General features: G+C 42.2%; 1 protein-coding gene across 1 annotated transcript; it reads right to left on the bottom strand.

Moving 5' to 3' along the window:
• On the bottom strand, positions 1-10,688 carry LOC139462414 (uncharacterized). The gene is made up of 9 exons (XM_071244113.1): positions 10,603-10,688; positions 7,909-8,178; positions 7,266-7,498; positions 5,781-5,961; positions 5,026-5,130; positions 4,021-4,156; positions 3,662-3,786; positions 3,011-3,269; positions 1-1,881 (listed from the first exon to the last, which is right to left on the bottom strand). The coding sequence occupies exons 1-9, from the start codon at positions 10,661-10,663 to the stop codon at positions 1,623-1,625; spliced, it is 1,629 nt and encodes a 542-aa protein (XP_071100214.1). The 5' UTR covers positions 10,664-10,688; the 3' UTR covers positions 1-1,622.
• Positions 10,689-11,233: the final 545 nt, after the last annotated feature.

Below are 11,233 nucleotides of genomic sequence, written 5' to 3'. Positions count from 1 at the left end.
ATCATGATCAACTGACCTTACTGAAATTAGAATAACAATGAAACAAGTAGCTCCTCTTCAAACACAGTCATGGAATACCTATTTCAAGATATATTTTGAATAAATAAATTCTAAACACCAAAACATTTTATTGGAAGAAATGTCTTATGAAAAAAAGACGCCCCTTTCTGATTTTTAACCTTCTGTCATTTTATCCATCAAAACAAAAATACTAAATAAACATAGAACTGTGAGGTTTAGTATTAAAAAAGTGATACTTGAATATAATGTTCTGGTGTACCGGAGTATGTGTGTATTAGAGTGGGTGAGTGTTTTTCCGCCGCTTTTAGCAATATTCCAGAAATATCTGGCCGAATGACTTCATTGTTAAATATTCACCCATCTGTCATCCTTGGCCGACATGCATCATTATGTATTACCGGTTATAATAATCAAACATACAATGTAAAAACCCTGTCATCCTTGGCCGACATGCATCATTATTTATTCCCGGTAATAACAGTCAAACATACAATGTAAAAACCCTGTCATCCTTGGCCGACATGCATCATTATTTATTCCCGGTAATAACAGTCAAACATACAATGTAAAAACCCTGTCATCCTTGGCCGACATGCATCATTATTTATTCCCGGTAATAACAGTCAAACATACAATGTAAAAACCCTGTCATCCTTGGCCGACATGCATCATTATTTATTCCCGGTTATAACAGTCAAACATACAATGTAAGAACTCTGTCATCCTTGGCCGACATGCATCATTATTTATTCCCGGTTATAACAGTCAAACATAGAATGTAAGAACTCTGTCATCCTTGGCCGACATGCATCATTATTTATTCCCGGTTATAACAGTCAAACATACAATGTAAAAACCCTGTCATCCTTGGCCGACATGCATCATTATTTATTCCCGGTTATAACAGTCAAACATACAATGGAAGAACCCTGTCATCCTTGGCCGACATGCATCATTATTTATTCCCGGTTATAACAGTCAAACATACAATGGAAGAACCCTGTCATCCTTGGCCGACATGCATCATTATTTATTCCCGGTAATAACAGTCAAACATACAATGTAAAACCTCTGTCATCCTTGGTAAACAGAAAAAAAATGACACTTCCGGAAACATTTGAAAATAAGAAATTCACCCTCATCAAAGCGAGCACTGTAACTATACGATTACGTAATAGCGAAACGTTGTCTTTAGCCTGGCGGAGTGCTACGGTCAATTTGTGGATTTGTGAATGACTCTTGATCTACTGACGATACCTTTAAAATATGTCCAGGCACGCTATATAGGCTTGTGATAACGTGATAATATGGATTCTGATTAACACAAAGCATCTTGTCAGTTGTTATTAGCAGTGTAAAAGGAAGAATAGGATCAGGCCAGTAGGAAGTCATATCAAGTTTGATACAAATCATTTCCAACCAAGGGCTAACTCAAATTTATGGTGAATTGCCATCAAGTAGGTACTAAGTACACAGAGACAAGGTATCATAATTTTATTCCGCACGAATTTCAACGTTTAGAAATAGGCCAGGGAGCCTGGTCTCTCCTTTAAATGCAAGCAGTCTTGTTAGTTAAAAGACGAATATAAAATCGCAGAATTTCAAAAAGCCTTTTGACAGACAACAGCCAGCAACGCCATGGCATAGATGGCGACCATGGAGGATGTCAGAGGAAGCCCAGTTCCTGTTGGGCACGGATTTCTGTAACCAGCCATGCCTTCACATGCTTCTTTCTCGGGTCTCATCCCGTTCTTCACTTCCTGGTGTTTGCTGTAGTGGTCGGGTTTAACGTCCATCTGGCGGAGTCCACTCAGAACGAGGCTGTTCTTCATGACATAGTTTTTCACCTGGAACTTGCACCTAAACAGAAGAGGGTTTGATAATGTGTTTGGAATTTTCACAACAATGCTTCTGGGTCTTAAATTCATCAAAGAAAGGCAGGTACTGAAGTTCTACATATGGAAACAGAGCGGATATATCAAACAGAGCGGGGATATGAAACAAAGTGGAGATATGAAACAGATCGGGGATATGAAACAGAGAGGATACATGAAACAGATCGGGGAAATGAAACAGATCGGGGATATGAAGTAGAGCGGAGATATGAAACAAATTGGAGATATGAAACAGAGCGGGGATATCTACCAAAGTGGAGATATGAAACAGATCGGGGATATGAAGTAGAGTGGAGATATGAAACAAATTGGAGATATGAAACAGAGCGGGGATATCTAACAAAGTGGAGATATGAAACTGAGTGGAGATATTTAACAAGGTAGAGATATGAAACAGAGTGGAGATATGAAACAAAGTGGAGATATGAAACAGAGCGGGGATATGAAACAGAGCAGAGATATGAAACAGAACGGGTATATCAAACAGTAGAGATATGAAAATTAGTTGAGATTATGTGGCCTGAATAGGCTACAGCGCTCACTTACTGTAGGCACACTGTATTTATCAAATTCATTATGTAAGGGAGGTAATCGCATAGTAGTCAAAACATGATACAAGATGAAAATCAGGGAAAGAATTGTAGCCATTATTGTTCATTTTGTTTTAAACATCCCTCTGTTGATGAATATTTTGTGAAAATTATTTTATTGCAAATTTAATTTGTTTAAGATTTTAATATTGACATCATAATTTGTTGCCGCGGTATTGATGACTGGTGACGTTTTCTTGTGGGGTATTATATTCATCATGTACAAGGTATTATAATGAAATGGAGACAGCTCCTGTCTAGGTGTCTAGCATGTCAATATGTCCGATATATATCGGGTACCTTATTTCGTAAATATAGAATTGAATGCAAGGCTATGAACGAAAAAATACGATCTTCAGATGAATATTTATAAATTCATTGTAATCGAACAATACGTTCTTCATAAAAAGGCAAACACAACTATCTCGACAATTTAAAAGAGAACGTCAAATCGGCGTTATTCTAGCCAAATAACGGCGAAATCTCCACAGTAGCGTCTCGTACTTAGTGTTCCGAGGGCATCCAGAACCGAGCAGGCCTGTGATGTTCTTCACTTGGTCAGTTCTGTTCGCTTGCTTGTACAGAAGGGCCAGATACATCCGCTTTGTTGCACTTGGCATCGGAGGCATGTATTCGACGACGACGTCACCGTTAGCGACGTCATCGGCGTTGATGTTGACAACGAGCCAATGTACGTCAGTGTTGGGGGTTGATGTATTCAACTCCTTTGTCGGGTTGACCAGCATCAAGGTGAAGAACTGACCTGTTGGGCGAGAATAGCAAATATGAAATCAACTCCAGCTACATGACTGCGGTCTGTAAATAGCCGTCTGTAAATAAACAGTGATTGAAATTATGAGCAACGATCCACGCCCTCTCGGTATGCTGACCACCCAATCCATTAAGTCGACTATTACGAACAGCATAGGTTGGCGAGGGCCTATTCGATCCCGGAATCCTAAATGGTGTGCTGTCTTAGAAACGTTGGATTTAAATTACCTTACTTAAATTACTTTAAGTACGAGAATCTGAACTTTACTAAGAAAGTGTTATCCCAAACATACAAGTATATAATCCACGTGGGATCTAGCAATGGCTGAGTGTCATTGCACCCATACACATGTTGGTTGGGAAGCCAGACAGGACATTTACTACCTTGCAGGGTGGTACTGGCAGGGGCGAAGAGGTTTCTTGACACAAAGTGAACCATGGGCTTTGCTCTCACTTTGGCGGCCATGATCTCCCCAGTGGACTTATAATTGACATGAACGTTGGCGGCGCTGAATGAGACAATATTTATCAGTGATTAAGAAGATGATGATGACATATAAATAAATAATGAATATATAACAACAACAACAACATAATAATAATAATAATAATAATAATAATAATAATAATAATAAGAAGAAGAAGAAGAAGAAGAAGACTTAATTTATCAATAATTTATGTCAAAGAAAACAAAAGAAACGGATTGTTACAAGTTTGTATAGTTAACTGTAAATCAATCTCACCCAGTCTTCACTGCAGAACAGCAGAAGGGGAAAGACATGTCCGGGGTCATAAAGTGCAGGTCAATAGAGATCCCGGCCTCAGCAGACGACAGGTTGAAGGTCAGACCGCCATGGCTGTCCACGAGGTCTTGGAGTCCTGGAAGAAGAAGAAAATATTTCAGAACGGAATTCTTCCCACGCTTGTTATGATATGAGGCGTGCGAAGTACCTTTCTGTAAAGGCGTGAGTGTGTGAGCTGTGTTTTACCATTCTTTTAGCAGTGTTCCAACCGTAGCCATCGTGGAATCTAAGAATGAGCTGCACTCAGGGGGCTGCATAAAGGTGAGTGACAGTATGTCACATATCATGACCTGTCAACTAGATGTGTGAGATCTTAGATGTTTACAGCTTTGGTGAAACCAGTGAGCGCGGTTATGGTGCTAGCAAACCCAGAAACATAATCAGGACGTTTCTGGGATTCGATCACACGAACATAGGTTTCTGGCAGCCATCGAATCGCGGCACCTTAGACGACCGGCCCACCAATGCCCTTTGGGTCACAAAACCGTGCATAAACTGCCGGGCAACAGAAATTATACACTTGAAAATTGGATTTGACCCACAAATTATAAACAAAACGTTACCAGACTGACAACAGCTGCCCCGACACTGCAATGATACCCGTATCAATTACTTCACCATCGAATAACCAATTCTGGTCTGTTTCACGTTTTGCCACTATCAAACACGGGTGTATACTTCCTCCCCTGCCATGAGATCGGTGCATGGGTAAATTGTAAATAATAAAGCTTGCAAATGTCAACTTTCAACTTTCATTCCAGCCGCGTTAGAGAAAACCGAGGTGTCAAAACAACAGAGATATCCCCTAATTAAACTAGTGGTTAGAGTGAGTGAGTGAGTGAGTGAGTATGGTTTTACGCCGCCTTTGGCAATATTCCAGCAATATCACGGCGGGGGACACACTAGTGGTTAGAGGTTTTCTGGCATGTGATGTAGATAGCTCACGTTTTTGGTGGTAGTAGGGGCACCTGTTTGTAACACGCCTGTCTCTCATCGTCACTGCGGAGTAGTCGTCGCCATAGGAGCGCACGATGTCGAAGCTGACGGGACCTGAAAAGTAACATGAAGCTGATAGAAATAGGGGGTTTGGAGAGTTGGTAATGATACAGAGGGGGAAGCAGTGGGGTGGGGGTGGGGGTGGGGGTGGAGAGAGGTCGGTTGCAGGGAAGTATTATTGGAGGGGGCGTGGTAGGTGGGGGGTTGCAGGGAAGCAGTATTGGATTAGGGCGTGGTGGGTGTGGGGTGGTGGTGCAGGTCAGCATTATTGGAGGGGGCGTGGTGGGTGGGGGCTGGTGGTGCAGTTCAGCATTATTGGAGGGGGCGTGGTGGGTGGGGGGTGCAGGTCAGCATTATTGGAGGGGGCGTGGTGGGTGGGGGGGGTTGCAGGGAAGCATTATTGATTGGTAAGCATGAGAAGAGGATAAGGGCAGGGTATATGGTCTCTGGGTAGTGTAAGGAAAGCAATCATCCACACACGTGAATACGTTAACAAATTGAGGGGATCTATACAATATGGATCTTCGCGGCCTTTGAGAAAGTCCTAGTTACGCATTATATATCTTCTTTTATAGAGTCAATGTCTACAGTTTAGTTGATTGATTTAAACCATTTTGAAAACAACCTCATGTCCACGTTGTCATTTGGACTGTTTGTAGAAGACACATGTGAGTAGTGCAACGGTATTCAAACATTGAGTTTACCTTGAAGACCATATGTCTGTATGAACTCGTGCATAAACAGGGGATTCATAAACGAATTGGTTTCGTTGATGTATTGTTTCATTTCTTCGACTTGGATGTCGTTTGTTTGCTCGAAGACCACCCAGACATAGATGTTTGGCCGATTCAGGGTGTTCAGGGGACCGCTGTGGGGTTTGACAGCCTGGTTCAACAGAGATGACGATGGAGCAATTAAAGCATTTATTTACAGGATATGTAATATTAGAGTCTTCGAACAATACTCAGATCAAGGCCATCGTCTGCATCCATTCTCATACCAAAACCAGCATCTTCACAATGCTAACACCACGGCCAACGACCTTACCCATGCCCACAGCACGGCCAACGATTTTCCCCATGTTCACATCATGGACAACAGCTTTACCCGTGCTCACACCCCGACCAACGACTTTATCCATGCTCACACCCCGACCAACGACTTAACCATGCTCAAACCACGATCAGCGACTTAATCCATGCTTACACACCACGATCTGCGATTTTAAACATGCTCACACCACGACCAACTACTTTACCCATGCTCACACCCCGACCAACGACTTTATCCATGCTCACGCCACGACCAACGACTTTATCCATGCTCACGCCACGACCACCGACTTTATCCATGCTCACGCCACGATCAGCGACTTAATCCATGCTCACACCACGACCAACGACTTTATCCATGCTCACACCACGACCAACTACTTTACCCATGCTTACACACCACGATCAGCGACTTTACCCATGGTCACACCACGACCAACCACTTTAATCATTCTCACATAACGACCAGCGACTTTACCCATGGTCACAGCACGGACAAAGACTTTACCAATGGTCACACCACGGACAACGACTTTCCCCATGCTCACGCCATGAACAACGACTTTCCCCATTCTCACGCCATGGACAACAGCTCGCCCCATACTCAAGCCATGGACAACGACCCATGCTCACACCAGAGACAACGACTTTACCAATGCTCACGCCAGAGACAACGACTTTTTCCATTCCCACACCACGGACAACGACTATACCCATGCTCACACCACGGACAACGACTTTACCCATGCTCACGCCAGAGACAACGACTTTACCCATGCTCACACCAAGGACAACGACTTTACCCATGCTCACGCCATGGACAAAGACTTTACCCATGCTCACACCAGAGACAACGACTTTAGCCATGCTCACACCACGGACAACGACTTTACCCATGCTCACACCAGAGACAACGACTTTACCCATGCTCACACAACGGACAACGACTTTACCCATGCTCACGCTATGGACAAAGACTTTACCCATGCTCACACCAGAGACAACGACTTTAGCCATGCTCACACCACGGACAACGACTTTATTGTTGAGTGGGTGGGTTAAGTTTAACACAGCATTGAACAGTATTTCATGTATATGACGGCGTGATCAATGAACCCAAAGTACGTATCTTCTTACCTCGCCCATGGTTATGTTTCCACCGTCGGCGTTGACGTAGATGCCGTGGATAATGTAATTGCCAGTGTCGTAGTACACTACGGTGTACTTGACGCCGGCCTTCGCTGGCCACGAGACGTCCGGCATGTCCCTGAACTCAACTGACGTCCTTATGTGAGGGTTGAGAGGGTCAATTTTGAAGGAAGTGTACCTGGAAGTCTGTTTAATCTCTGCCCCGCATCCTTTGTATATGCCTAGGACGACAGAAGGGTGGGTGTGATAATGACATGTGTCGTAAACATGATTTGACGACGATTTTAGCAACATTTTCTTTGTTTGCTTGTTTGTTGTTTAACGCCACACTCAGCAATATTTCAGCTTTTTGACGGCGGTCTGTAAATAATCGAGTTTGGAAAATCCAGTGATAGATTTCATGAGAATCGATCCAAGCAATTGGGAGCCTGACCACTGTATCCCAACTGAACAGATCGATGTTGATGGCCATTATTTACAGACCGCCGTCAAAAAGGTGAAATATTGCTGAGTGCGGTGTTAAACAATAAACAATCAAACATTACTGAATTAATGAAAATATATGTTTGGAACTCTTAAGGTGTTAGAACCCAAACTGCCAAGGTGAAGGTTGTGTCAGGTGTCTACTTACGTTCCAGCGGTAGGTAGTAGGTGATGTTCATGATTGAGGTTATCGAGTCCGTCGTGACGTTACTTCCGGTGAACATTCGGCTCATAATTGAGTCACTCACGTTTGGTCGAAGATTGGTACATTTTTGGGTAAAATCTGGACCATTTGGACACATCTCCATATACTTAGTGCCAAACCAAAACAAGGTTTTATCATTCAGGGCGGCCTTGGCAGCGGTCATACATGTCTGATTGTTGAAGTTGTCCTTGCAAAGAGTCCCGTGACAGCTCACTAGAGTCAGGGTTGAAATTGAGAAATTAAATAGTATTATAGGAAAACAATATTTTATTATACGACTTGATTTCAAATTGTTTTGCATTTACTTAAAAACTAGTGCGTAGCGGATTTACGCAATGTGCACATATCGGTTTTTGTTTTATGGTTTGTTTGTTTAACGCCGCACTCAGCAGTATTCCAGCTACATGACGGCGATTTGTAAATTATCGAGTCTGGTCCAGAGAACCCAGTGAATAACAGCATGAGCATCGATCCACGCAATTGGGATACGATGGTATGCATCATCAAAGTCAGCAATCCTGGCTACCTGATCCCGTTAGTCGCCTCTTACGACAAGCATGGGTTGCTGAGGACATATTCTAACTACGTAACAAATTCCTGACGAGGCCGCTCTGCGAGTTTTCTTTAGAGTAGAATTGTTTTTGTTTTTTGTTTTTTTAAAATTTATTTCTTCTTTATATATTAGTTACATGGACTTAGCCAATCATATGCCGGGGAATCACTTGTAGTTTATTTATATACTACATGCAGCTGTGATGTGACAATCCATTCATGCATGACATAGTGTGGTTAGTATTTTATTAATCAACAAAAATACTGAAAAGGAGATGTAAAAAATGAAAAGGTTTACGACAGATGGACGATCGGACGACGTACGAGGAGCAAGACATAACAATAAGAACTGAAGGGGTGCTCTTCCGACCCGGAATCCCTGTGTGTGGGGGGGGGGGGGGGGGGGGGGATACGAGAAGGGGGCTTTTCATGCTGAACACATGTATGACGGCATGTGGAGACAATAGCCTCCTCACGTGATAACATTATCCAGGGGATAAGGAAGAACAAAATGCTCTATAAAGAGGGAAGTTAATCAGCCGCATCCCTGTCGGTCATCTGACTTCTCTTCTAGGGTATCTGATCCCATTATTCTCCATTTTCTACTCGCCATTTATCACGTAGCATACCTCGACCATTGACAAGTTTCATGCCGGACCCAATACCCCATTATGTCATTTCCTTTCCAGCGCGTGAGCACGAGCGCACCTGACCTGCCTGCATTGCACCGAGGTAAACGTCCTTTTATGTCAAGAGCAACGGCAAGCAACGTGTGACAGTCATGTCAGGCTCAAGGACAAGATCTGACAAAGCATCGGTATTTGCATAACGTATTCAGCAGTACTGTGTTTGTGGGCTTGACATTTTTCGCGGCATATCAGGATGGTGATGTTGTATCAGGCGTTTGGGGTGAACTGACCAAATAGCCGTCAAGCTTTAGGGGTGCCTTTTTTTACCTTTTACCTATTATGTTTTGCCCAATAGCGACGAAAAGGGAATCTTTAGAATTGATAAAAAAGAGAGAGTCAAAGACCCCTTGAAAAGTTGATACTTCATATATACGTAAGTTCCAAATGACTGTCTGGCTATTTGCATTTATGCTTTTGTTTTGATGTTTCTCAAATTATGAATTTTAAAATAAAATTGAATATATAAAAAATGTTACAGTGCTGTAGCTAAATAGGATGCAGAAGGACGGTGTATTTTCAAGCTTCCGGAAGAAAATGAACTTCTCATAAATACAATTCAACTTTTGCTGACGAGCACACCTTTGACTGAAGGTGACTGTTTAGGGCCTTAGCAAATGTTATGATTATGTTCACACCCAAAAAGAAAATGTCACCTGATTTCTCCGTCTTCGTTTATCGTTATTTGTTGCGCAATAACATGGTCAAAACATGCTTTCCAAATGGCTATTTTACACATTAAGCCACAACATAGAGGAAGGTGAGAATGAAAGTTTTGAAGTATTCTTATGGGTGGGACTCGCATTCTTGCCTAGTGGGTAGAGCGTCTGTCAGGTCGAGTGTGCTACCCATGATACACTGCGGCAAGGTATCTCAGTGGGCTAGCACGATAACACCCCACCCCACCCCCAACACACACACACACACACACACACACACACACACACACACACACACGTCGTTGTATAAGTGCAATAATCTTGAACGTGACGTTGAACGCCATTTCACCTCACCTACTTTGAGACTTCACGTGTATACTAGACATTTCTCGGCGCGCATAGCTACACGATTGTTCATGCGGCGTTGAGCCATACCTATTCACCCGTTCACTTTCTTAGGCGACCTTTTGGCCAGCTAAACCTGCAGAACATTTACTTTAACAATTTGAAAATCCTTACTGAAAAGTCCATGCCTGTGGTTAAATACGGGTACTATCTACATAAACATGACCATATTACACTTTTGAAAAAAGGTTACATGACGCGAAAAACAATCTTACGTAACCTTGAAAACAACAATGAATCAAAACCATTAAATGATATTCATGTAAAAATAGTATACATTGGAATACATCACATACAGCATATGATCACCTAAAAAGGCTGACGTTATGGATTACCTTGTGACAGTGAAGCTAGACAGGAGACGAGCAAGACGATGCTGGTACACGAGGACGCCATGCTTTCTGCAACTCACCTCGGGTGGTGAAATATATAGGACAACCGCTTCACTGGTCACCATACAAGTTTTCTAAGGGCGTTATGGGGTGAAGGGGTCGTGTCAAAATTTGTTTAGCCAATATATGTAGATTTACATTCCTCTGTATTCATGTAATAACTTGATAACTAATGTGGAGCATTATCGTTGCCTTGTATCGGGTGTATCTAGAAGACATCTTTTCTGGAGCCGTATGCTTTCATAGAAACAATCCTTTTAATTCGTTTTGAAAGTGGATAGCGTATCCCTTTTCCCATGGCAGTGTGTATTCGGGGTTATTTATTTGCACGAGCCGTTTTTTTATAGTTACAGAGTTCAAATATATTTTCTAACATGATCTTTCACTCATTGAACTGATGACCACTAAATAAAAAGTGAGTGAGATAATGTTTTTAGACTGCAGTTAGGAATATTCGAGTTATATAAGGTCCATTTCTTTTATATAACAGAGTCTGGGAAAGGCAAACAAGTGGTGTATCTATTAACATGAGAATAACTGACACAGTTTTACAAATATTTTATTACGACATATT

The sequence above is a fragment of the Haliotis cracherodii genome, unplaced genomic scaffold, assembly GCF_022045235.1.
Source record: "Haliotis cracherodii isolate W230 unplaced genomic scaffold, xgHalCrac1.p SCAF_15, whole genome shotgun sequence".
NCBI classification, from domain to species: Eukaryota; Metazoa; Mollusca; class Gastropoda; order Lepetellida; family Haliotidae; genus Haliotis; species Haliotis cracherodii.
This window is presented reverse-complemented; position numbering and strand designations above follow the sequence as displayed.